The 27,574-nt window shown below is 44.9% G+C and overlaps 1 protein-coding gene across 1 annotated transcript; it reads left to right on the top strand.

The window, feature by feature from the left end:
- Positions 1–27,574, top strand: LOC125939808 (uncharacterized). The gene is made up of 6 exons (XM_049655254.1): positions 1–228; positions 4,321–4,433; positions 12,503–12,635; positions 16,994–17,170; positions 23,812–23,937; positions 27,254–27,574. Exons 1-6 carry the CDS (start codon positions 19–21, stop codon positions 27,572–27,574), a joined length of 1,080 nt encoding a protein of 359 aa, XP_049511211.1. The 5' UTR covers positions 1–18.

Here is a 27,574-nt window from a genome sequence, read left to right as displayed (position 1 = left end):
TTCAACGCCTTTCTAAAGATGGCTGCCGTTGCCTCTTCCACCGATTACCTACTTTCCCTGGACGCCGACTCAGATTTCTACGACAGCCTCGATGTGCAAAAACATGCAGTGGCCATCATAGGCCGCTATCGGACGAAGAACATCCGTGGCTATGGTTTTGTTCGACACCGGATGGCCAGCTCTGCCAACGACGGCAGCAAGTTGTGGAAGCACCACGCGATGCTTTTTGTGAGTATATTCGTACACGCCTCCTCCGACTTTTTGGGGCGGTAAATAACTAATATAGTTTCTCAAAGGTACTACAGGGAACTGCGGGGCTAGTTCCTACGTCAGCTGCAAACAGGGCGGTTCAGCTAGTATGGGAATGATGGTTAATAGATGTATTTGACTACACTTCGTCCTTCTGATTTTAAACGGCTTAGTGACACCGCACGCTAATAATTTACAGCGCAGTACTACATCATAAATAATAGTCAAATAAACAATAATAAGTTAACGGATCGCAGGATTTTAACAAAGGACCTCTATCACCAAAGCCCGACATGGGAAGGATTACGCCATGGACTCATCGACAAGCGGAACCGCTGCCATCACCAGCGATTATGTGTGTTCGCAGTCTTACTGACTCCTGAATTTAAAGCATTGCCAAATCCTGACTGGGAGCTTACCACTGTCGTTGAAAATCATTGTACCATTGTATCAATCATTGTATTCTACCGGTGCTAACACATGGGGCAGAAACTTGGAGGTTAACAAAGAAGCTCGTGAGCAAGTTAAGGACCGCACAAAGAGCGATGGAACGAGAAATGTTAGGCCTAACGGGAAGGTAGCGGTGTGGATCAGACAGGAAACGGGGAAAACCCATATTCTAATGGAGATCAAGAGGGAAAAATGGAGCCGGGCAGGCCATGTAATGCGTAGGATTGATAGCCGGTGGGCGATTAGAGTTACAGAACGGATACCAAAAGAAGGGAAGCGCTGTCGAGGACGGCAGAGAACTAGGTGAAATGATGAAGTTAGGAAATTTGCAGGCGCAAGTTGGAATAAGCTAGCGCAATACAGGGTTAATTGGAGATAGCAGGGAGAGAGGTCTTCGTCCCGCAGTGGACATAAATATGGGCTGATGATGATGATGACCGATTACTTTGGAATTTAGTCCAATATAAGGCCTTTTTATAAGGCTTTTTATATAAAAAGCAATAAACGCAATGACAAGAGCGTGTGAAACCACAAGCACTAAGATCAAAGTAATGTCACCAGCATCTTAACCAGCCTTTCGTGTCCACTGCAGGACGAAGGCCTCTGCAACCGATTTCCGATTACCCCTCTCTAGTGATAGCTGCTTCCTACTTGCGCCTGCAAATTTCCGACTCACATCATCTCACCTAATTTTCTGCCGTCCGTTCCTGCGACGAGCGTCGGCATTGTCTCCCGTAAGCGAGCGAACGAGCACAGTGAAGGATGAAAGCGAACGCGGAGCGCAGCGGGAGATGAAAGACGGCGATAACAAATAAAGCGGGAGGAGGGAAGCGGAGGAGCAGGGTGGGGCGACAGTGTGACAAGAATAGCGTAGTGCCTCACAACACGGGTTTTGCGACGACGATGACTACGACACGGCGCCGGAGTAGCGCGCGTTCTCTGTTGGAAAACAAAGTGCTGCATGAAGGGAAGTCTGTCTGCGGCAACTGCTGTGAATCTCTCCCACGCGTCAGCCACGCGCTGCCTCTCGCCATCTCCCGATTAGCCATCTCCCACACTTCGCTTCGTTTGCAACGTGCCGCACGAGACATATTGTCTGCGCCAGCCAATATATCGGGAAATTAAAACACGTATAGAGCAGCGCTCAAATTTTACATTAGGGAGTATCGTAATCGTCGGTGAATGTTTATTGCGATAGCAATTATATGGACACTCCAAGCGGATTTCTGCCCTCGGCGTCGCCGTCGTCGTCGCCTTTGCACTTGTACTTTGCGCTGCTGCGAGCTGTCGCGCGCACCCTACCTTGAAAGCGATCTCCACTCGGCTCTTACCTTTGTATGCACTGTGCTTTGGCCGTTCAGTTGCCATTGAAGCGATAGACCGCACGAACCTTCGCTCGCTGCGGCCATCGCGCTTGCTCACGCCAGCGTTTTGACAGTGGTTGTCTGCGGTCATCGAATATGATCTATTCATGTTTGGTTTTGCGCGCTGACACCATGCTTGTTAATTCAGTTAGTAAGCGAATGTGTCCAAGTTCAAGCAGCCGATAAAACTACTATGCTTACTCCGTATAGCTCTGTACTAAGTTGCTATCGCAATTGATGATTCGCCTTTTGGGCGAAACTGCTACTTTTTCTTTCCATTGCTCCTTGCGCACTCCTTAACTTGTGCTCCAGCTTCTTCGTTAACCTCCAAGTTTCTACCCCACATGTTAGCACCGGTAGAATTGCACGATTGTAAACTTTTTTTTTCAATTATAGGCGTAAGCTGCCTGTGAGGGCTTGGTAATGTTTACGCATTCACACCAACCCACTTTTATTCTTCTGTAAAAATTTGTTTTCATGATCAGTGTCCCCTGTGACTAATTAAGATACATAAAGGTACTCCTGAACCAATTGTAGAGGCTGACTGGAGATCTTTAATTCGTGTTCTCTTGCCAGGCAGTAGAACATTATATCTGTCTGCACCATAATAATCTTCCACTTTCTCGGTTAAGGTCTTTAATTTGTGGTCGGAATTCGACGCCAGTGTTGCTGAACAGGGCAATGTTATCTGCAAACCAAAGGTTGCTGAGATATTCGCCGTTGATCCTCACTCCTAAGCGTTCCCAGTCTAATGGCTTGAATACTTCGTCTGAGCATGTACTATTCGTGAATAGCATTGGAGGGATTGTGTCTCCTTGCCTGACCCCTTTCTTGATAGGTAATTTTCAACTTTATTTTGTGGAGAACTATGGTAGCTGTGAATATTTGCAGATATTTCCCAAGAAATTCACGTATGCCTCCTGTACTCCTTGACTACGCATTGCCTCCATCACTGCTGCTATCTCTGCTGAGCCAAATACATTTTCATTGTGTATGAAAACCACCTAGAGAGGTTGATTGTACTCTGCAACTTTGTACCCTGAAATTGTATCCCCATTCTTATCCAGAGGCCGCCTTTTAGAGGCGAAGCACCTTAGGGCCGAGCCTTGTTCCTCCCTCGTCGTCCGTAGCTCTGGTTTGCATGGCGTCCGCTAGGGGTGCTGTGGTCGTTCCCTACGCGCGCTTGCTTTCTCTCTTCAGCGTTGGTTGATAACGGTCGCTTCTGATAACGGCGCACCCGCTATGGATGAAAAGGCCAGAGTGGCGGCTCAACTTCAAGCGGAGTCGAGGGCTCGAAAAGCTGCTGCAGCACGGCGACGCAGACAACAAGCGGACCCGGAGTCAAGGGCGCGGGAAGCTGCAGCAAAACGGCAACGACAGCAAGTGTACCCGCAGCTGAGGGCTCGCGAAGCTCGCGCTTGAACCGAGCATCGGCGCCACCAACCTCAGGTAGAGAACGCTTCCGGCGTTTTGTCGCCGCTTCCCGCGCTCTCGCCGCCTCCGGGTCCGCTTGCCGGCGTCGCCGTGCTATTGCACTGATCACAAGGCAATGTACGGGGGATTCACGGTTACCCGATTGATCCCCCGGTGCTTCGCCCACTAATCATCATTCACGTCTTGGATATGCGGTGATTTTTTTAACTATTCCCTTCGCTTTCCATGCTTATTGTCCGACGTCACTGGCTGGCATGACGCTAGATATTCGCATCGCCAGTGTAGCTACATTCTCTAGTGAAAGTGGCTTCGACGGGTGATAAAAAAACAATTTGCACTAAAGAAAAATTATTTTTCTCTCCTAATACCCCAGGACCGCATGTTATCAAGGCCATATTTAAAGCAGAAGTGACATTCAGAAGGGACGCTCTGCTGGCCGATGCGAAACTACAGTGCAAGTTGTAGTCCTACAGTATCTTGATACGTAAGATAGATACATAAGAGACGTAGATACGTAGATACGTAAGGACTAAACCTCACGTATCTTTCTAAATTGGCAATAACTTGCACAGTCCTACAGTGCAAGCTATTGCCAATTTAGAAAGATACGTAATACCATTCTGTCAGACACTGCTCTCGAGAACGCACTGGTGTTTGTAGAAAAGCGTACAACTTGCAGTAATTTTAAGAACATTTAAAAACAAAAAACAAATCCAGAAGCTTGGATACATATTCCCGTTTAACGGCTCCGTAACATTTTCTAAAGTGCAGTGCGCCGTGCTGATTTCTTATCTTATCGATTTCACGTCCGTCTCTTGTTCAGTACCTGCGCGAGTGGTCGAGCAAGCCGTTCACCGTCTTTCTGGGCCTCCAGATAGAGCGCACACGGAGCACTGCGGACGGCTACGTCAGTGGACTGGTTGCTGAAGTGGCGGCGTAAGTGCACCTAAGCCCACACATAAGGTCCTAACAATGCGTCCTTTTTTATTTACAGCAAATCTATTAGTGCGACTAGAAGCGCTAAAATATTCGTAAATGATGCACGGAGTTTAAAGGGTCCCTGAAACGGTTCGGACAAATTTTGTAGACGCGTACGGTACAGCTGCAGTAAACCATTCGCGCCACAATTTAAGTGACGCGTCTCATAATAGGAGAGCTACGGACGATTACAAGTTACCCTCCTCCCTAGCCATGCATTTTCTCCTCAACTCGTTCGCCGAGTAATCGGGGCTAAGCTTCGCCTTCGCTGGCTCTACGTCATGTTGTGACGTGTTGTCGTCTACTTCGGGTTGCCTTGGAGCCAGCGGCGAACGCTTTCCAACCTCTCCGCTAGCCGCCTGGCCGTCGATTCCCAGCTAGAGCGATCAAGCAGCGTGCGTTGCGATCGTTCTGTCGCAGCGCCGAGCGTGTCCGGTATTTCGGTAACCACAGGTGAGCTGGGTGTTTTGACGTATAGGCAGACGCGTAAACTAAAGCCCCTTCATACCGCTCTGATGAAGCGCGGCCGGGCCAATTTTTCTAGGTGGCATTGGCCGGGCTCGACTGGCGCGCGCGCTCGCTTCTTCCTTCGCATCGGGGCTAGTTCTTGCCTATCAGCGCTGCTTGGTGGGGGGCGCTGCGACCTCACCCTGCTTAAAATCCCTATATAAGAAAAGTACCGCCATCCTTTGATAAACGCCGCTTCTCTCTCTCTCCTGTATCTCCGATTGGACGATGATAGCGCGCGCTTTTCACTTTATATTTTCTTTTCTCCGCCTCAGAGCCATGTTGAAAGTCCTCTGCGCAGCCGCAGTCACCGGCGGCGGCGGCGCGCGCCCGGCCTGAAAGCTTCAACGTGGACTTTCTATAGGTGCGCCACCGTCGACATGGCTTTCGCAAGCAAAAAGTAAAGAAAAAGCAAGCGCTTTAGGAGAGGAGGCGGCGGAGGAAAGAGTAGATGGCGGTACTTTTCTTATATAGGGATTTTAAGCCTGCTATCCCTGCTCAGCTGTTCCGAGCCGATCTGTTCAGCGCGCGCACCGCTGGAAGATGGGGTCGGGCGCGCTTACCTCACCGTGCATTCAAGAACAAGTCGCCTAATTGTACAGGACGCGTAAATGGTTCATCTAGACTTCTTATAAATGCCTGCAGTGTAAGCGTAATAATACATCGAGCTTCTTTAAATTCACTGGGGAACATGGAGATGCATGCGCCGAGAGAACAGCTCTCCGCCATCAAACGCATTTTGAGGACTGAAAAGAAATATTTATTGCTCGTACGCACTTATACCCCTGTCACACGGTACATGTAATGTCATTTGCAGTAAATGACGTTCACACCGAATGTCATTGCGGTCTTGTGTTACGAAAAAAAAATGGGGTTTTACTTGCCAAAACCACGATCTGATTATGAGGCACGCCGTAGTGGGGGACTCCGGAAATTTGGAGCACCTGGGGTTCTTTAACTTGCACCTAAATCTAAGTAAACGGGTGTTTTACCAGTCTACACGGTTAAACAATATGGCATTCGCAATTGATGGCAATGTTTTTCGGCAGGCTGCTATGATAACGAGACCTTATAAATCGTGCTTCTTGTTTACATATTTTGACTGTATTGTTAGCAATACAATGGTAAACATTGGATGGTTATTTGAAAATGCATTACACTTTGTTTTAACTTATCATTTTTGTAATTTTTGTCAAGCCCCTTTTGTCGAGATTACACAAGTCGCGCGTAAATGAGTTCGGGAAACTTATTCAATGGGCGAATGCCATTAGCTTTCAATGTCTTTCACTATGCCCGTGTAGAAGCAACAAAAATGGCATTAACACTTAATCTCAATTGCTGCGAATGACATTACACGTGCTGCAGGTGTGTGACAAGGGTATTACAATGGTTGCCATACTTTCAGGCGAAAACTCTTGGGGACAAAGTAGCCCACAAATGTGTCTTAATCACAATTACAATCTTGAAGTGTTTCCTTGGCGGCTTGTGTACATAGGCCGAAGGCTTGTCGTTTTCGTCAGTCAGTTGGTTTGAGTGATTTAGAAGGAGTATTCTCAGAAACTTCTTGGCAATTAGATTTGCGGATAGTCTCGCATGGCTGTCGTCAGCACCTAAAGGGCAGCTCAAGATGGGAGCGCGTTGTAAATGGGGCTGGACTGCTCTTCCTGCGTGGCGGGTGTTCGGAGGCTTTATCGAAAAAAAAAAAAAACACTATCTTGTCCAAAAGCGCTAGAAACTCTTGGCTAGAAACTCATTGCTTGTGCACTGGTGAAAAGAAACACCGGGTGTTTTCCCGGAACGGGACTTGCAATATGGAACAAAACAATACACCATCACACAGCAATTATATACCGATGTGCAATGAACGGCGCCAAGTATTGGCTGTGGCCGCGCGTACTAAAGGCTGTACGACCGTCTTCAGGATCCCAAAAATTACTGCGTACTGAACAACACTGACAGAGTACCGAATAAAATGCGCGGGAAAACGATCGTGCGAGCGCGAAGGCAAGCGCATGCACGCGGAGCAGGGGAGGAAGGGAGAGGGTCGCAGCGCCCCGGGTGAGAAGGCCGTAAGAAGCGAGCGCGCGCGCCAGTCGAGCCCGGCCACGGATGAAGAAGCTTCGTAGACGTACGTGAGCGGCCTGATCGGCATAAAACCCCTTGATGTTAGAAAGTAGCGACACTCTCCCCCGCGCGCGCGCTTTCCTTCTCAATTCTCCTCGGATTTCTCCCCCTCACCGGGCCGGCGCGGCGCTGAACCCTCCAGTGGCTCGCTGCAGCCGCATTAGAATCAATGCGCGCGCTTGTTTATTCGGCCCTTTGAAGCGTTGTATGGGAATTTATCCCTTGTGAAGCTGTCATGACGAAAGTACGCTTCCGATAGAACGTCGTGCCATTTTTTTAGGACGATTCGATAAATACAAGCGGAAGCTCTCCGAAAAAATGAGTACCAAGCAGTGGCTGAGCTGTTTACCTCTACGTCGCCACTTGGGTTGTCCGTAACGCGGAGGTGTATTGGGTGCATACAATATGAGCAGCGTAGAGTATAAACGAGAATTTGGTTCACAATCTTTGCTCTTAAAGGCTCAGAGAGGGTGACCAAGAAGAAATGTGATAGTTTACTTAAAGTGAATTCGCCAAAATGAGTGGGCCAAAAGCCTTTGTACCAATGCCACTGTGCGAAATACGTGCTGTGTTTGCGAAACAGCCAACATAGAACTTTACACACGCGCCTGTATTCCGTCACTATGAAACGACGAGAAATTACATTCCATCACCTCTGGGAGTAACCTAAATCTCTCTCTCTCTCTCAAAAAAAAAGCTGATTGCTTACACGGAAACTTCTAAGACTGGCACTTGATAATTAACTTACAGACTTCAAGATGTCAAGTTTATCAGAATTGAGGGAGATTATCAGAAGCGCGTGGCTTGTACTTAATGAGCATGCGCGAATAATACATAATACATAATACCACTTATCTACCTATATATTGCGGTTCATGCCTTCGCAACATAAAGTACATAAAGAAAAAAAATGCTCGCAGTATTGAAACTTTGCAAAGATACAATAAGCACGCAATAAGAGTAAAATAGTTCCTTGGCTTCACAAGTATCAGGCGCAAGGATCACACGCACACACACACGCGCGCACACACGCGCGCGCACACACATACACGCACGCACATACACAAACACGCACGCACACACGCACACAACTACAAAATATGAGTTACAGGCATTAACTCACAAATTACATACATTTGAAAACTAACGCACGCGCGAAAACACAAAAAGCTTTGTCACGGCTCGAAGAGTCAACGAAAATTTCAGCCGACTCACTTAAAAAGAAAGTATACGCACAGTTATCGGTGCTCTGTATTAAACTGAACGAAGAGTCCGGCTATGCGAAGAGCAGTAAAATCTCCATGCAACTTCATCCACAAATATGAGGAAAGCTGCAACATTCACCTCGCAAAGAACGGCTTGCTTAGAAGGGGCGAAATCCCTTCTCCCGATGTTATGGAGCCACTGCTTCCGACGCACGACATTCAGTTCACCTCGGGGGATATAAAATAAGGCTTGCCCTTTCTCTGGCCTGCTGCTGCATTGAAACGCGCAGCAGCAAGGCATTTTCACGGAGAACGAATCTCACATTCCTACGAAAGGATAGAAAAACTTGGGAAACACACGTTGGGAGCGGCAGGGCGACCACCACTTGGACTGCTCATGGCGAGCGGGAAAAACTAAAGACGTGCGAAAGCAAGTTTCGCGCCGTTTTCGTGACGTCAGGGTCACCTGACGGGGTAGTCTCGAGCGCCGCAGCTATTCAGCGTGGCGGATGCGCTGCCTCCGCGAAAGAGGGGGAGAAAAAGAGGAGGTTGACCGCGCCGGCGAGGGTGTTGCGGCGTAGATCAAAGCGTGTCGCTACTTTCTAACATCAAGGGGTTTTAGATCGGCATGCACGGTCCAGCCATCTGGTGGCGAAGAGCTTAATCAACCAAATATTTAATATTGCTAATATTGCCAAATCAGCTAATATTGCTGTAACCTATAAAAAGACAACGTGTTTCAAGATTACGCTCCTGTCGAAAATTTGAGCCAGAAGCAAAGTAGGAAAAACTTGATTCCTGCTATATTAGCTGTGTCTTCGGTTGAGCTTTGTGCCGCCAGGTGGCTGCACCGTGCAAGCAGTTCACGTTTGCGCCTTTGTTCATCACGTAAAACAGCCCGTAACCCCAGGCGGTCAAAATTAATCCGGAGACCTCCTCTACGACGTGCCTCATAATCACAACTGGTTTTGGCACGTAAAACCCCAGCAAGAAGAAAACGGCCAGTACACTTGCGCTTGCGTTTACCCTAATACCGGACACGCTAAACTCTATCGTGGTCGTAATCTTTCCGCGTGAAGTGACGACCGCAAACGCGTAGATGCTGGCGCCGTTTGGATACTGACAGTCCGATGCGCTGCAGCCACTCCGCTCGTCTGCTGCCTTGCAGCGGGGCACGATGTCGCAGCTTGACATGTCGCCGATCGCTAAGTTTGCAGCCCACAACGCAAGGGCGAACCATGGTGCTCGTGAAAAGAAAGAATGAGACCAACACGGACCGCGCAGCTCTCGTCAACACGGAGCACATTGTAACAGAAGCAGACGACACTTGGTGTGTGCCGGAGGTGCTTTTAGTGTAGTGATACAGTGTCCTTTTTGCATTCTCTTTCTGTCACTTTCTTTTTATAGAAGCAAATTAACTAACATCCAAACTATTACGAACAACATTTGGTCAGCATAATGTTGGAAAAATTAGAGATGACGTGCCCTGGGCAGCCAATCGGATAGCTCGCCCTACTGAAGTGATATGGTCAAATCGTGTCACTTGGTCAGGGGAGGCTGAAAACTAAGCCGATTGTCGTGCTGCGATCGGTAGCGATGTACGTTTTTAAAACCTTGTACTAAATTACACGCTTTACGTGGAGCGCTTAGATGCGTCAATTAATGATCTGAAGGACCTACTCTAACGACTGAGTACGTTTGTACGAAATCGTCAAAATAATTTCAGGGTACCTTTAAGGATGAATTGGAGGTGGCGTTTGGCGATACTTCTTAATGTTCTGGGAAAACAAAATTCAACACCAAGTTTAAACCTGCAGGAAATGAGTGTCCTGTGCAGAGAATGTTTCAGACAGTTTGGTTTAAATATGGGCAATAAATCTATTAGATCTGCTCGAAACATAATTTGCAGAACATTTAGTAGTGATTTGGCAAAGTCCCTTATACCTGCCGCGTTCTACTTACATAATCTTCAACAATGTTAGGTTTCGCAAAATAATTTTCGCAGAATACCGAAAATTTTAAAGTTCAAATGCTTCTCTTTTTACCGCTCGTCTGTTCGGGCGCAAATTCAGAAGACGTTCGCTATAAGTATTAATGGGACTGCAGCTGAAGATGTCGAAAACATCAATGCCGAATGATTATAAGAAATCGGAAAAATGAAGCACTCTCTTCATCCGCAAGCCCTCATCGAACACTTGTTGGTAAATTCCTCGCTAGCGTAACCTATTTCTCCTCGCCCGTACCTCCTCGCCCGTACTCCCCCTCCTCCTTTTTTCTTCTCAATTCTGTACCCTCCAAAGCCGAGGCGCGGAGTAGGCGAGGACACGCGCGGCTCTCATTGGCTCTCGCAAAACCCGGGTGGTATAATAGGAGAGGTGGCCAAACGGTGCCGCTCCGCTTATGCGCCGCGCATAACGCGACGGCACTCGAGTTGCCGCTGCTTTGCGTAAGGCATTGAGGAAGGAAACAAAACAGGAGAGGCCCTGACGTCACTTTTTTGAAGCCGGAAGTGCAGCCATGTTGGTGTGCCATCTCTCTTTGCGCCTCCAATCAGGGGTTCTGCAGCTCGCCGGAGCAGATGGGCGCGAACTTTGAACTTGCATTGTTACGAGCCGCCGGAAGTGTGTGCTCCTGACGCGCGTCAAAACAAAGCCTACAGAACTTCTGTAGCAGGTTTAGTGAAGCAGACGCGCTCCTGTGTTTTTCCGTGGCACATTGAAGAAGACAACGAAGATTCGCGCCGTGATTGCTTGAGTGTATCTGTTGCTGGCCGACACACACACTCACAGACCCAAAACACAACTTTCAAGCTTACACACCACACTCCAAAGTCAGCTTTTCTCGCGAACAAAAGGTGCTGCGGGAAAGACACCGGCGGAAAAATCGTATGTCACTTTTCAGAGATCGCGAGCAGCAGCGAAAGCTTCAGGAGCGTGGTTGCCATGGCAACGTTGACATTTGGGCTACCCGTCCCAGTGCTCCTTTGCGAGAAACAGCACGTGACTTCCGCCACACCTTCTCCAATACGTTTGTGCTGGCCAGGGCGTCTCCTGGGGTTTCCTTCCGCCATGGCGTAAGGTGACAGCAGGGGTAGCATGGGCTCACTTCACTGCTTTGCCAAACTTGAAAGTACGTATAGCCGGTGGGCGTCGCGAGCATTCAAGCTGCATTTTTATGTCTCTGACTTTTGAGAACAAGTTTGGCGTCGTAGTGCCGTACACTAGAGAGGTCTTCAATACCACTCAATAGCTACCGTCGCTTAAAACTGGCTTTTCGCGCGGATTTATGCTTGCAGCGTGACTTCGGACGCGTCGTTTATTCCTTGTTTATTTGATTCTTTTATTTCTTTATTTTGATGGATACAGATTGGATCTGAGAACTATACGGTGACTAACGTGTCATTGCGAAGTAAACCACGTTTGAAATGAATATCTTTTAGATATGTTCACGATCAAGTAGATGCGTTTCTTCTTTCTCATTTCAACATTAATCCTTTATAAGCATGTACGACTATACAGAAACAGTATTTACTGTTTTCCCAAAACAATATATATATATATATATATATATATATATATGTTGCTACAAACAACGCTGAATTTCGAATGTTGCCATTGCAAAAATACTATGGACACCAAGAACATAAATGCATGAGGGTAAATTACACCGTTTGTGAAAAGTCACTTGAGCAATTGCTCAAGAGAGCTTATTCACCATTTTATGACATTTTTAGCGGTGTCCCGAGAAAACAATAGGGTGCACTAAGCTGATATTTGGTTGGAATGGAGGGCATATAAAGTGTAATGTATGGGCAAACACGACGTCTGTAGTTGTTCGATTGAGATGAAACCTCTAGCAGGAGTGATTAAGTATGTTTCAAAAGATATGAAGCATAATTTGGTACGATTCCAGAAGTCAAACATTTTCAAGAGAGAATTGCAGATAAAGAATAGTGTAGTTGTTAAGATGTAACGGTGTGTATATGTTGAGGCTGCACTTGTACACGACTTCGTTTTCGCAGTTTATGACATTTTGAGCAAAAAAAATGCGAATAATAAACACCTCAGCTTCCTGTTTGTTTTCCTACAATTTGGCATTGTATTGTGCGCGATTTTACAAATGTTGATGTTTTGCGTACAATTAATTATTCAGACAGGTTCAGTTACATTCCTGTCCTTGTGCATTTACTAGCTCGGTGGACTTCCTCATTATTGTGGTTCATACCATCCTCCGTCTTGGTGCGTCCTCCGCCAACCGTTGCCAAGTGGAACCCATGTGCAGCTGGAGTGGCGATTTGTTCAACGACAAGCATCGTATTCCTGTGGTACGTACGGGAGCACTGCGCCATTTCCCATGATTATTGGAGTGTACGGGATCGTACTATCTCTAGGGGCTTCACGCTTCCAGCTTGCATAAACAGTGTTCTTGGTTTATTCTTTCTAACAACACTGAAACAAGGCCTGCTTGGTGCACTGCTTCACTTTCGGTCAAATTTTGCTGCACTATTTCACTTGTTCCGTTTGGCTATAGAAAACTATTGGCCGCGTTATTTCTTGCATTCTTGAGACATTTTGGTGCCGCTAGGCATGCAAAAGTAAGCTCTTTGTTTGTAGCAGCTCTTTCTTCTACTGGTTAAATTGACTTAAAAGAATGGTTTTATTCTTTCTCAATCTATACAGAAGGCATGGATCTCATGCGCTTTACTGAACGCAAGAAAATACGATCTTACTGTGAAGTCTTAACCTATAAAAAGATAACGCAAAATCCTAAAGTTGTTAAGACTGAAGAACTGGTCATTTTCTCATAATATTTTAGCTCTCCGTACCACAGTAATGTGGAGTCCGATTTTGGTGGTATTTTCCATATATCGTAATCACAACCTGTATTACAAATTCTAGGTATTACGTCTTGACAACGTTTGGTATTATAGGGCTACCTGCGGTGGCAGCTTAGCGGCTTTGGCGTCGCACTACTGAGCTCTCCCTTATGAAAATGGTTGTGTCCTTTATGATTACTGTATGTTTCCTAGGGGTCACATGAGGAAACATCCTTTATGTTTCCTGCGTGTTGAAATTTGGCCACTGCTTTTATGTTTCCTTCATGTGTCCGTCCTTTATGTATCCTTCATGTTACCGTACTTTATGTATCCTAGATGTTGAAATTTGGCCACTGCTTTTATGTTTCCTTCGTGTGTCCGTCCTTTATGTATCCTTCATGTTACCGTACTTTATGTATTCTAGATGCTGAAATTTGGCCACTGCTTTTATGTTTCCTTCATGACTCCCACCTTTATGCACCCTTCATGTGGCCCTACTGAAAAGATCCTGTATCCTGCATTTTCTGTAGACATGCATAGATGAGTTCTCTGTGCCCATTTTATATTTATGCACATTGTGTGAGTTTTAAAGATAAGCATATATGGTTTATAATAAGCATACTGATTGGAACTCTGCTAGGGCACAGAAATTCACACAATATTGTTCTATAATAATAATTTTAGTATAACACTTGCAGTACAACTTGTACTTTCCTCACAGCATGCAGTGTCGCTGTTCTAGATGTTTTTGTCACAAATGTAAAGTGTAATATTCTGATGCAGAGATGTCACGTTGGATAAGTGCTTGCACTTTTAAAAGAAAGTGTCGACAATACTTTGCAAAGGTTTCTCTGAAACTACAAGTAGTTTATTGAACTATCTGCATGTTACTTCCATATGCCACATCGGCTCACAGCAGACCTTTGGAATGGGGTGCTTGGATGAGAGCTCACAAGACACCTGAAAAATAAAAGGCCAAGCGTTTTCACTTATGCAGTAAATTTCATATATCCAAGAACAGTTTGGTCTGTATGCACACAGCTAAGAAACGTGCAGAAGTGAAAACGATTGAATTGATTTTATTCCGCAGCAAGAAAAAGTTACGAGGACAGGTAAAAGCTGTGAGAACAGCTTGAGGAGCCCTGACCTCCTAGCACACGGGGAAGCATAATAGCGTGCGGCTAATAGAGTACAACCTACTAAGAGGAAACACTTACAGGAGTTATAAAACGTCACTTGAAAAGGGGATTATCAAGCTGTCATAAATAGAAAAGAAATCATCGCGTTATACAAACATTAAGCGCAGTTGTTTTGGTGATGCGCTAGGTATGGCACTGTCAACACTGAAGCTTTAAACTAATTATTTTAAACAGACTGCGCTGTTGCTATCTGCCCGAGCGTGTTTTTTGCTATCTGCTCGAAAGTTTTTTTTTTTCTCCTTTTCACCGAGCGTAAAAGAAGCCCGCGAATACATGCAAAATTGCCGTGCGACTGGCCGCTCTACGCGCTTTGCGGGTATTCGCGGGCATCTTTCACGCTCGGAAAAACACTTTTATGTAAGACTTACGGAGTAAAAGAAATCTGTATCGAGTTTCTCATGTCGCTCTACAACTTTTTCATTGACACTTTAGTCTAATAATAATAATTGAGAAGTTCATCAATTAAGACTAATTATCTAATGAGGCGGAATGCAAAAAATAATCGAAGTATCTCCAAGCGACGGCAAGCAACATTACCTTGGCTCTGCCAAGCTACGTAACAACTGAAACACCCTGTATAAGCGACAAGAATGCGCGCAAGCGCGAGACTTGCTTACCTTTCACGATGTGAAGTCATCAAACGCTTCTTGTCTCGAAGGCACCTCGGTGCCGACGCTCTTTCTGGAGCAAACACTGTCTAATTGCCGATAAACTCCAGCACACGAAAGCACAACTTTCAACAATTTCTTCCGCAGACCATGATTCGAAGCCACAGCACCACGTTTTTCACGAGAGAACCCGTACTGGCGAGAACAAAGGAAGCTCGGATGGGCGCTGTAGTAGACTCCAGACACTGGCGTTTCACACGAAACATACGACGAAATGATATCATTACACAAGTCCAGAGGTTTCATGATGATTAATACACACGACAAGGACCACAGTTTGTCGAGACACTTCCAAAACATGATTAAATTACCGCCTTGCTGCAACGAGCACTCTTGCACACACGTGGCCCAGCGGGCCCAGCTCAATATAACACCCAGTAATTTTACCGGGCATGGACGTCACACTGCAGCAGCGCCACACTGCGGTAAACAAGTGAACGTAGCCTCCGAGATTTACATTCGCTTCTAGAAAATGTAGTTTGCAAAAGCACGGCCTTCGAGATTTAATTTTGTTGCGCGGAGGAAGTTGTAGCTGGAAAGAAGGCCGGTATTTAAACAGCATTTATTAAGTTCAAAGTGCCTGGGTGTGCAGTCTTTTTTATAACGCATATACAGGAATTTTAGGCGAACGATGCGCTAACTATTGCTGGCGGACATGAGCCAATCAGCGCGCAGCCCGTGCACCTCTGCTCCGTCTGCTTGCAATGGCGGACGGCCTTCGGCTGCTACGACAACCACCGATGACAAATTCGTGATCACCGCCCATGTACACGCTTCTTATGGCGCCAAGTGTCGTGTTTTAGAGAATATGTGACCTCATCTTGAATCGGTGGAACCATATTTCCTCGTAGCGTAAGGAATAAAGACGACAAAACGTGCCGATGGCTTGCTTGCTGCGGCAGCTGGAGCTTCGGTCGAAGTGAAACAGGCGTACTGCTTGCATGCACGCGTAAACAAACAAATATGGCCATGCTCCGTACACATCTTTAACGACTCAGCCAACTGACAATTAAAAATTATTCAGTTGCCCGCCCACGCAAGCATTTACAGGATCCGCGCTGCCCTACTTATACCCCTGCGAATGTCAACACAGCAATCACACGCAGTTTTGAAAAGACAGGCATCTTTTAGCAGCGACCGCACGTTTTGAATTTCAGCGTGTAATTTGCGTAGAGCAGGAAAGGAAACGTAGCTTCACGAAGTCGAGGGCCGAAAAAACCGAGCCCCCCCCTCCATTATTTTTCCTGGATACGCCAGGAAAAATAGTGGTTCTAATAATAATAAAATAATAGTTCTAGCCGTATCATGTGTTAAGTTCAGATAATTACTGTGTGCACTCTATGTTACCTCGATGTGCACTGGAGGGAGTGCACAGCCAGGTAACATAGAGTGCACACACAGGTAACATCCTGCCGTAAACACAAAGGACACATCCTACAGGAAAGATTCAGTTTGCTTCCTCGAGTCGTACGAAAGAATGAGTAAACATGCGGTACACACGAAGTATGTTTCCTCAAGGTCACATAAAGGGCAAGGAAACATAAAGGTCACATAGGGCACAAGAAGGAAACAGACAGGAAACATAAAGGTCGTGGCCATTTTCATAAGGGCTATGTTGTGGGTCTGAGCCTGGCCTCGGTGGCCGCATTTCGATAGGGGCGACATGCAGAAAAGATTGTGCACTTCGACTTATGTGCACGTTAAAGAACGGTCAGGTGGTAAAAAATACTCCGGAGTTTCCCAGTAGGGCATGCCACATAATCAGATCGGGAGTTTAACGCTTTAAACACGAGTTTCGACACTTTATTCAATGGGCTAACGTAGTGTTATATGCACATGTAACCTATGGGATTGCTTTAAAATGACGCAGTTGTATATGTGTGCTAAAACATAAGGTGTAGTATTATATCATTGATTTTTCCCAAAACGTTGTTCTTTTGTATCATAACACCACTCTGAATTAAGAGGTGCCTTATTTAGGCTGTCCTATTTTGTGCAGCGACAGGCAACCAGCATCCTGAACTCCTTGAAGCTCCGCCACAACGTGCAGGTGCCGTTGCTCCTATCGCTGTCCTTAGGCGTCTTACAATATGACGTCAACAGAGACCACAGCAACGAAAGTCCACGTTTAAGAGGACTGAATTGTTCCAACGCTTTTCTCCAACCGTTCACTACGGTAAGAAATATTTGTGGGAAAAGACACCTCATTCGCAACTTGTGGCAGTGCGATGACGATGGAGTGTATGTGCGCAATACAATCTCCGAAGCTTTCAATTTAGTTTACATCAAGCCGCACGAAAAAGCGAAAAACAAATCAGTGTAATTCTGGCAGGCTAATATTTCACTAAGCAGCAGTAGTGCCACTTAGAAGAAGCAATGAGAAACCATTAGGTTATCAGCAGCTATAATGAAAATGACGTAGTAACGTTAACATAAAAATACGTTCAGCAATAACCAGTTCTATGCTATAATTCGTTGCGTTGTGGGCTTCGGATTATTAAAATAAGCAAGAACGCCGCATTTTAAACCATATTTTGTAATTGTAGAGAGCTTTGTGTTTATTTGTCGCCTCCACAATCATTCAGAAGTGTGTTCAATATGAACTGTATCATTTTCTTTGTATCAAAATGGCCACGTTTCCACAAAATATTTAGAATGAAATATTTCTTGTTGCAGTAATACAAATTTGTATTTACATGTATACTGTACTGTTATTAAACCATTATTAAGCAACCGCAATGATCTTGAAGCAGCATAATTTCAACTGTCACAAGCATTCGCCCTCTTTGCAAAATCAAGATGGCATAAAAGAACTTGAAGGATCTCATGGAGCAATTTTACAGAGAAAATGGTGAGGTTAGTGCAGCTTCTCCAACATTCCGAAAATCATAAGCCATAGAAGGCCCATCATCCTGCAGAGGCAACTGATCGTTTGATGAATGCAATTGTAAAAAATAAAAGGCAATGCATTTAGGAAAGAAAAACACACTGTTTTCATTATATAGTGTAGTTTTGCGTGCGTGTGCCCATATTTTATTATGCTTGCTTGCCTTGCTTATCTTGCATTGCATATATTTTGCAATTTCTTATGGCAAGAAAGCCTATAATTTTAATAAAATTTCAGTCATGAAAATTACTTTGACAGCGTTTCTTTAAGGAATAACCATCCAACAAATCCAGTGATTAAGGAATAGTGATATCTTGGTGAAGGGTTAGTAGGTTCGTCTTTGATATTATCTCAAAGATTGCGACTGATACAAGGATGCCAGTAAGCGCTTGACTTGAGGCACATGTTTTATTGCGATATCATTTGGACGGATGCTGCAGGCGCATTCACGCTGTCGGCACAGCCGCCGGGATGGTCGCACATTCTCGCTATCAATGGCGCATCTGCAGTTCGCACGCGGATGGTAGCGTATAGACGATAGAGACGAAGTGGATTCACCATCAACGCTACACTGAATCGGCTCGGTGTTGGGGCCAGGTCGGCGTTCTTGCTGTCGCTGCTAGCATGAGCGGTGTGCACAGGCACTTTACGAGGCCACTCGCGTTTCTGCTAAAGGGTTGCGTGTATGCACTGGTCTGAGTATACCGACACTAAGCGAGATACTAGCGCTATGTAATGTACCGCAGGGCGCTGTCTGACGGCCATCGTTTCCATTCGGTCCCATTTCGTGCTGCGTCGAGGTGCGACACCTGCAATGTCACTACCGACAATGCTCACCGTGCGAGCGTTGTGAGACGCCTGGTAGCTATCGGGGCACTGTTCCTTCTGCCCAATGACACGTTCCTTGCGCGCTTCGTCCTGCCAACATGTGCCAGCCACGTATAGATAGAACTCCATTTACGAAGTATAAGCGCAACTCTAAACCTTACTATCGCTGTGAATGTTTCGCCCTTCGGACGGAACAGCCACTTATTGTTGCCTCCTTGTTTTAGTCGCGTCGCATGAGGTAATGCTCCCAATGGTTCACTTTCTCGAGAAAGAAATATGCTTTATACGCATTGTAGCAAATTATTGAATTAGCATTGTAGTAAAAGCGTGACTTGCTAATGTGCAACGAAACCGTGTCCCATTCAATCTTTCTATAGTAAGGTGAGCCTGTAGGCCTAGCGGTTATTTAAAATATATAGGAAAAAGTTGCTTTCATATTTTCGGGGGATCCTTAATGTTTTCTTTTCTATTAAGACGCAAAGTCGAACTTAATAAACCATTCTATTGGAGGTATCGTGTATTTTGATAGCTTTCTTATACGCCGCACTGTATCAGCTGTTTATTTCTGAAAAGAACAAAGGAGCAGCAGGAACAGCGCTTTGTAATTATAGAGAAAAAACAGGTTTCGCAGGCAATAAAGCAGCACTGACATAACTATTTCGACCTTCTCAATTTTTTTGCGTTAGAGAACATTTTTGGAACTCGATGGCCCCCAATACATTATGACAAGCCTCAAAGCACCGTAAATAATTTCCTGTAACAGATTTCATTCGAATCACTTTTGCTTTCTTATCATAAGCGTATCTGCCTTGACGAAAGGAAGCAGAAGGTGACCAAGTGGTAGCTGGACATGGCGACGATTTGGCACTCGCTCAAAGTGGCTGCGTTGTCTGCTGCGCCACCGCTTATGACGCGGCTCCATGCAGCAACGTACCTGACTACAGAAGAAACCGGGGCGAGTGAAAAAACATCGCCATACTTTACTGCCACGTGACCAGGTTCTGTGTAAAGATGTAACGACACGTACACCTTCTGGGAAAGGTAAACCAAAATATGTTTTTACAAAGCTGTTATACGCTTTGAGGTTTGCCAGTGTTTCTTGTATTTTTGTGCTCCAGTACCTTCAGTTAACGATAAAAAATGGGCAAATTACAAAATGACTTAACAGTGCTCCTTTAAGTATTCATGCACGGAAACATGTAAACTACTTAGTAAATCCAAGAAATATTATTGAGAGAAATAAAGGAATCCAATAAATAATAATTGAGGCCATTAGATCTGTGAGGAATCAGCAAAATGTCACTGTTCTTGAAGCAGCATAATTTCAACTGTCACAAGCATTCGCCCACTTTGCAAAATCAAGATGGCATAAAAGAACTTGAAGGGTCTCTTGAAGCAATTTTACAGAGAAAATAAGTCAGCGGACTGCGACTCAAAAATTACAGACTGCGAGCTTGACAGAATTCATCTTGCGTTTTTCAGTAGAGCAGTAGTAAAAATGAAAGAAGATTGTTGGGTGAACCAACTGCCAAAATAAACCATCATTCGCCGAAGGTCCAAAAGGAAATAAAATATATAATGATGCACATTGGGTCAACCAATGTAGTTTATGGGACTTGCAGTATTCTTGCACTAGTATCCGACTGCTGATCCAATTCTTGCTTAAAATGGACAAATTTATGTGGCACAAACCATCAGAGGAAAGCGTAGGTGTTCATCTCAATAAAACCGTATGCAGTAATCGCTGTGCTTTTTCCCATTTTGCCGGAGATTTCTCACAATGTTTGTGAAATTCAGGAATCTCATAAGTGCATGGTCAATGCAAAGTATCTATTACAAAGTACATGGCACAGCAGAAAAGCGCCACACCCTACGTAAATATCTTAACTAACACCAAGCATGGTTAAAATATAGCCTTTCAGATTGTATTTTATTGATTTTTAAAAAGCTTTCGATACTGTGTCCCATAAGTTCTTAGATGTAAAGCTTGCTGCAATAAATGTAAACAAAAACGTTCAAAATTGGATACGAAACTACCTAAACGGAAGAACCCAGTTTGTAGTCCTAAACAACGCCGCATCTTCACCAATAACTGTTTCTTCGGACGTTCCTCAGGGAAGTGTACTGGGCCCCTTGTTTTTTAATCTACATAAATGACGTTGTCGACTAATTACATCACCCATAAAGGTATTTGCCGATGACTGTGTGATTTACAGAGAAATTACTACTGAAAATGACATAGATACTTTGCAAACAGATTTAGATAAGGTAGCGAACTGATGTAAAAAATGCAACATGAATTTAAATATAAAGAAGTGAAGTAGCACAAGTTTTTCCAGAAAATTATCCAAATTTCTGCACCTATATCACATCAATGGCACGCTTATTGACATATAGTCGGAATACAAGTATCTAGGAGTCTATTTCACCGAATCACTCACTTGGCATAAACAGATTGACACTGTCATAGCAGAAGCTAGTAGGATGTTACATTTTATTCGCAGAAATTTCAAACAGGCAACGCGCGAAGTTAAAGAAACTTTATACTTCTTACATGTCAGAACAATACTTGATTATGCTTGTGTAATATGGGATCCCTATCAAGATTACCTCAATAATAGACTGGAAAAACTACAGAACCAAGCAGTAAGGTTTGTTTCCAATAATTACAGCCCGTACTCTAGCGTTTCCGAAATGAAGGCCACTTTAGGATGGGATCTGCTACATATGCGTAGGCCGAAGTTAAGGCTAAAATATTGCACCGAATATATAACAGTGAGACGGGTATGAATCGCTATATCTATCTTCTGGAACCAGATTACATATCGACTCGCTGGGATAACAACACAAAGATTTCAGCCTATAACTGCAGAACAAACACGTTTTACTACTCTTTTTTCCCTAAATCAATTAGACAATGGAATACTTTATCAAATGATATAGTAAATGTGTCAAACAACGAACTATTCTATTCTATGCTGTGACGGCACTCTTGTAAAACAAGACCGTAGAGGCTTGGGCTAGTACGGTACATACTCGAAAGAGGAAAACAGCGCGGAAAAACACGACAAGAAGACAAGAAGGGGACACACACCAGCGCTGTTTTGTAAACATGTAAAATACAATCTGTAAAATACATTGTAAGCAAATACATTGTAAAACAAATGTATTTGCTATATATCTTGAAAACCTGTTTGTTTCACATTACTTGTATGTCTCTCTCTAAATGCTATTGTAGTGCTTCTGTTTGTGAGTATATCTGTGCAAGAGCTATTCTGTATTACTGGTTATGTTTTGTTCCCCCCTACATAATGCCTTTATGACGATGTAGGTACTCTGTAAATAAATAAATAAATAAAAAATTTAATTCCTAAGCACGTTGGAATGAATATCATGCAAACGAGCAGAAATAACATTTTATAGCGTCTCACTGCTGCGATCTACTAGTAACCCATCACGTGTTTATTTCCTGAGAGTTCTACGCATGAGTGCTGTAAATGGTAAAAAAGCAAAGCAAAAGAAATTTTGCCTGCCTGACTGTGCGAAAATTATCTACACAGCAACACAGAATTACTGTATATCAATTTCAAAATGGCATTCCAATTCGAAGCTTTGAATTTTGCTGAATTATGACGGTAAATAATCTGCAATATCGTAGCATTTGCAATTAGGATGTCATGCTAGGCCAAGCACTAGTATAGAAACTGGGCGAGAACAGCTGCTTATTAAAGCAGTTTCACGCGAGGGATGTTCTGCGACGAGTTGTCTTGACCTCAGCTAAAATGTCATGTGGTATACTATCTACGTGCGCTCGCCTCGACTGACAAGGTCATTGATGTCCAACAGGATCAAATTATAGATGCCCCAATTTAAAAAAAATACGACGATGTGAGTGAAACTGTCTTTATTGTGTAGGGAAAGAGCTATATATGGCGCCAGCACGCACAAGAAAACAAAAACAACAAAACGTTGGTTTTCTAGACTAAATGAGGCATACTTACGATAAAATCTATTTTATCTTCAACAATAGCAATGCGATATCGAGATAAGCTGGCTTCACGAAATATTGCATTATACGTTGTGGTCCCCTGTTCCTGCCGTAATATTTTACCGATCCGCGTACTGTAGTGGTTGTATTTTTTACAATCATAACACCGGCGAAAATAATGAAAAACAATATCAAATTCAGATCTTTCTTGCTCACGTACGCGGTTTCGCTCATCAACCGCCGCTCATCAACCGCCGCACTAAACGAATTTGTGTCACTGAGGCACTAAAGTGCACAGACTACGCGCCTTGGAGAAATAATTTGGTTTACTCTTGCACGATATGGTATCGTTGTGTAGGAATGTCTCGGTGAAAGGATTAAGTTGCTTCTGTCCTTTTGGGCCATGCCTCTGTGCCCGCAGCCATCTGAGAGGAACATGACTCATAGAAGGCTTGAAACAAGCAGTGTCACGGAGAAATGCTGTGATAAGATATTTCCGTCTCAATTAAGTAGACTAAAGATTCAATTGGCAGTTTCACCTGTGCGTGAAGCAGTGGAAGTGATAGCAATGTTAAGCGTTGCACTGAAGGCGTCTGAGAAAGCTAGCTTGTAGGGACAGGCCACGGCCGTCGTTGCAGACGTCGCTCCTTGATGGTTCACGAAATTAGACCGAACGGAAGCTGTCGGCATTTGTAACCGCCCCATCAAATAGATTACAGAGAGTTACCTTCACTTTACTGTCGGTTCTGCTCAGGCCAGTGTGCGCACACGAATTAGTTTTCCTGCTGATCAGCTGTGTGCAAACACTGGCCTGAAGAGAACCGACAGTGTTTGCACACAGCTGATCAGCAGGAACACTAATTTGTGTGCGCACACTGCGCACGAAACATGCGCTAGCATCCAATTCGTCACTTGCTTAGCCAAGTGCACTGGGCGTCTCTACAGTCTTTCTAACTCTGCACGCCAGGGCCGCGTTTACACCGCCATTAGAATGACTGCACGACATCGGCGGCCATGGCGGCGCCAAAGACGGTGGAGATTCGAGCGTCCGTGTAATTGATACCGCAATAAAAAATAGCGATTCTCTTAAAGGTGCGCCGTTTGCTCTTTAAAGGTGTGCAATACCAAGTCAACCTTCAAGAGCGGTGGGCAAAGAGAAAGCATGCTGTGTCATTACCAGGACGACCCAGTACATGGTAGATGGCGCACTTTCATGACATCTACGGACATCATGAATCAAGTAAGATGTTTACCTTTTATTGAGCTCGTTCTGTGTGGGCAAATGCTGTTTACATCGAACCTAGAAATCCAGGCTCACTGCATGGCTACATATTGACCATGGGAATGTAAAGCACATAGGGGATGAGAAGTTGAAAATGGCTGCTTTTGTCGCAGTAGCCCCAACAAACATTATCTCTACTTCCCTTGTGGCAAAAAAAATTCTAGATTCATAGGCGGATATAAGAAAGCGTGGACAAACCGATCATGTGAATACGAGCATCACTGAACTTATTTTATAGTTTTCTGCGCAGGTATGAGACCACGCGCACTCAGACACTCATCATCATCATCACCAGCCTATTTTGTCCACTGCAAGATGAAGGCCCTTCCCAGCGATCTCCAATTACTCCTGTCTTGTGCCAGCTGATTCTACCTTCCATCTGCAAATTTCACAATTGCCTCACACCAACAATTATCTATCATTCTCGACTGAGCTTCGCTTCTCTTGTACCAGCTTGTACCACGAAAATGCGACAGAAGAACAAGGAATAGCAGTCGATTCAATTAAAAGATGCAAGATACATGTGCTTGAAAAACTTGCAACCTTTTATACGCAGTGCCTCAAGACTTCAAGTCTACCACCCAGTTGGAGCGATGCCAACATTATACTAATTCATATGGAGGGAGACATTGAAGAATTGAAGAATTATAGGCGCCCTAACTTGCGTTAAATATTGTACAAATTATTCTCCAAGGTAATCAAATAGACTGTGGGCAACGCTGGACTTCAGCCAACTCAGAACACTGGCTTGCTTCAGGAAGGGTCTTTCTACAATGAATTACATTCGTGTCATCAACCAGGCAATTCAAATATGCGTGATGTTCAACCAACCTAAATATAATGTAGGCTTCCCGCTAACGTCCCCGGTACCGGTTAGCTAAGGCCTAAGGGGACAGGTAGCTCGTCCCGACTTCAGAGCGCACGCAAAGGGGCGCATCAGCAGTTTCGCTGACTCACCGGCAAGGCATTTGTACCATAGCTGGAGATGACTCCAGCCATGGTACAAATGAATGGGGCTTTATTCATAGTTTTCTATAAAATGCGTATAAATGTTCTGTATAAAAGACGGCGGTGACGGCACTAAGGTGGCAGTCACAGAATACGGGTGAGAGCTCTCGGGCAGTCCACTCCGCCACACAGGCACTTCCGAGCTAGGTTCGCTACACAAAGGGGGCCGCCTTGTTCAGAAGGGCGCGGGACCAAGTGGGTCCGCACGTCCGACAGCACAGAAGGTGAATGTGCCGGGAGAAGGGGCCCGCATACCTCGCATGCTGAAGGAGAGAGATGTCGGGGCGAGAGGGGCCCGATCCTCAGGCACTGTTCATACGCGCGGCGCACGGCGCAACATCAGCCGCGCCTGCAAGCGGCAGGCTCCGCGTCGCGCCGGCGCCAGCGGCCCGGGGAGTTTACGCTATCCACAATAAGGCTGGAATGGCGTGTCCCCAGCGATCGCACGGGCGAATGACCCAAGTCGCGCGTGAACGGGAGAAGGGGGTCGGGGACGTCCCACAATACCAGAAATTAAATTCTGCCATTTTACGTGCGAAAACTATGATCTGATTATGAGGCACGCCGTAGATGGAAACTGCGGATCAGTTTAGATCACCTGCGGTTTTTAATGAGCAAACTATGCCCGGTACACGGGCATTTATACATTTTGACCCCATCGAAATGCGGCCGCTCCTTTCATAGATTATGAAAAGGCATTTGATCTAGTGTGGATACTAGCAGTCATGGAGCATTGCGTAGTCGAAAAGTACAGGAAGCATACGTGAATATCGTAGCAAATATCTGTAAACTTCCACAGCAACCACAATTCTCCATAAGAAACGTGGAACAATAGCGATTAAGAAAGGGGTCAGAAAAGGAGACAATTGCTCGAATGCCCATACACTGCATCCTTAGAAGAGGTATTCACTTGAAGCTATTGGACTGGGAAATGTCAGGAGTGAGAATGAACGGCGAATATATCAGCAACGTATGGTTTGTAGACGAAATTGTTCTTTCAGCACGCTGAAAGGACAATGTACTCTTATTTAGCGTTGCAACGCTAAATATGAGTAGCAATAAATGATTAAGGACCCTAGCCGAAAAATTGAAAGGGTTGAAGATTAATATGCAGAAGCCATGCAAGCCTCGCAAGAGAACATGAATTTATTGTTGGCAGCTGGCCTCTAGAATCTGTGCGAGGCTGTGCTTATCTAAGCCAGTTACCCACAGGAGACCCTGATCATGAGAAGGACGTTTGCAGAAGAATAAGAATGAGCTTCAGTGCACACTGTTGGCCCTACCAAATCATGACCAAAAATCTTTTGCTGATTGGAGCGAAAATAAATGGCTATTGATTGATGGAGCGACTGAGTGAGTAAGTGAGAGATTTATAAACGTCAACAGTAATCTTGAGATGAGCACTGCCGCAGCCTTTCTTTGTCGTAATCTCAACTAGAACATCAGCCAGTCCCGTTTGCCCTCTGATCCACACCGCTCCGTTAGTGTCTCTTAAAGTCACTGGTAACATTTTTCTCGCACCGCGTTTTGCAGTTTTTAACTTGTTCTCATACTTCTTTGTTAACCTCCAAGTTATGCCCCATATGCGAGTAGTGGTAGATTGCAATAATTGCACAGTTTTTTTTTCAACGACAGTGGCAGGCTCCCGCTCATTATTTGGTAACGCCTGCCGTATGCGCTCTAATCTATTTTCGTTTAAAAGTCTGGAAGCCAAAAATCTGCAAAATAATGTTTGATGTTCAGGAATGCAGTCGCTATAATTTACAAAACGTCATATATCGATCACAGCACTCTCATAAAGTCATGTACTATCACGGAAGTCTCTCAGTAAATATTCAAAAAATGCCTTATCTCAAAGAATGCAGTCGCTATAATTTACAAAAATGTCATATATCGATCACGGCATTCTCCTAAAGTCATGTACTATCACGGTCACTCGATCAAAACTAACAGGTGCTATTTGATGAAGTGACCGTGGTACTATGAAATACCGCGCAATCTTGCCACCATCACTAAAGCTCCTCGCGTACTGGCTTCGCTATCCTTACCAGCAAACACTTCACCTTCTCTTACACATATCGAAAGAAACATTGGCTCGAGTGAAAACCCTTGTCTGACCACTGTTCGCCACATCCCTTCATTGTGTTCCATAAGTTGTCAATTGTCAATATAATTTCTAACTTTCTCCCCTAAATGAGCTAGTGGTGAGAGCCTTTTCCCAGTTTAACTTGCAATGTGTACCTATACTTACTCATTTTTTTTTCAGACACATTCAGTACAGCATGCGCTGGACCCCTCCGTCGCGGCTGGCGTCGGCTGGGCTGTTTACGACCTTGAACTTGAGGATACCAGCGGCGACTGCGCTGCGTACTGGGGTGGAACGAAGGAGCACCCACAGACGTTCGCCTATTTTCGACTAAAGACCGCTGCGAAAGAAATACTAGCGCTGAAAGAAACAAAGACATCTGATTTCAACGCCACAGGAAGCACTGTGGAATGGTCCCAGCCATTACCCGACGCGGAAGTTACCATAGCGCAATCAAGAGAATACGACACAAACGTGACGTCCAAGAACTCTGAATACTAA

Source organism: Dermacentor silvarum, chromosome 9 (assembly GCF_013339745.2).
Source record: "Dermacentor silvarum isolate Dsil-2018 chromosome 9, BIME_Dsil_1.4, whole genome shotgun sequence".
Taxonomy (NCBI): Eukaryota; Metazoa; Arthropoda; class Arachnida; order Ixodida; family Ixodidae; genus Dermacentor; species Dermacentor silvarum.
Note: the sequence above shows the minus strand (reverse complement) of the source record. Positions and strands in the feature narration are given on the sequence as shown.

What these genes read in the sequence shown, in the direction of transcription:
- LOC125939808 (XM_049655254.1), top strand. Translation starts at nt 19, where the DNA reads ATGGCTGCCGTTGCCTCTTCCACCGATTACCTACTTTCCCTGGACGCC. An exon ending in TTCTCCAACCGTTCACTACG is followed by an intron (nt 17,171 to 23,811) that starts GTAAGAAATATT and finishes TGCTCTTTAAAG; the next exon opens with GTGTGCAATACCAAGTCAAC. An exon ending in CTACGGACATCATGAATCAA is followed by an intron (nt 23,938 to 27,253) that starts GTAAGATGTTTA and finishes TTTTTTTTTCAG; the next exon opens with ACACATTCAGTACAGCATGC.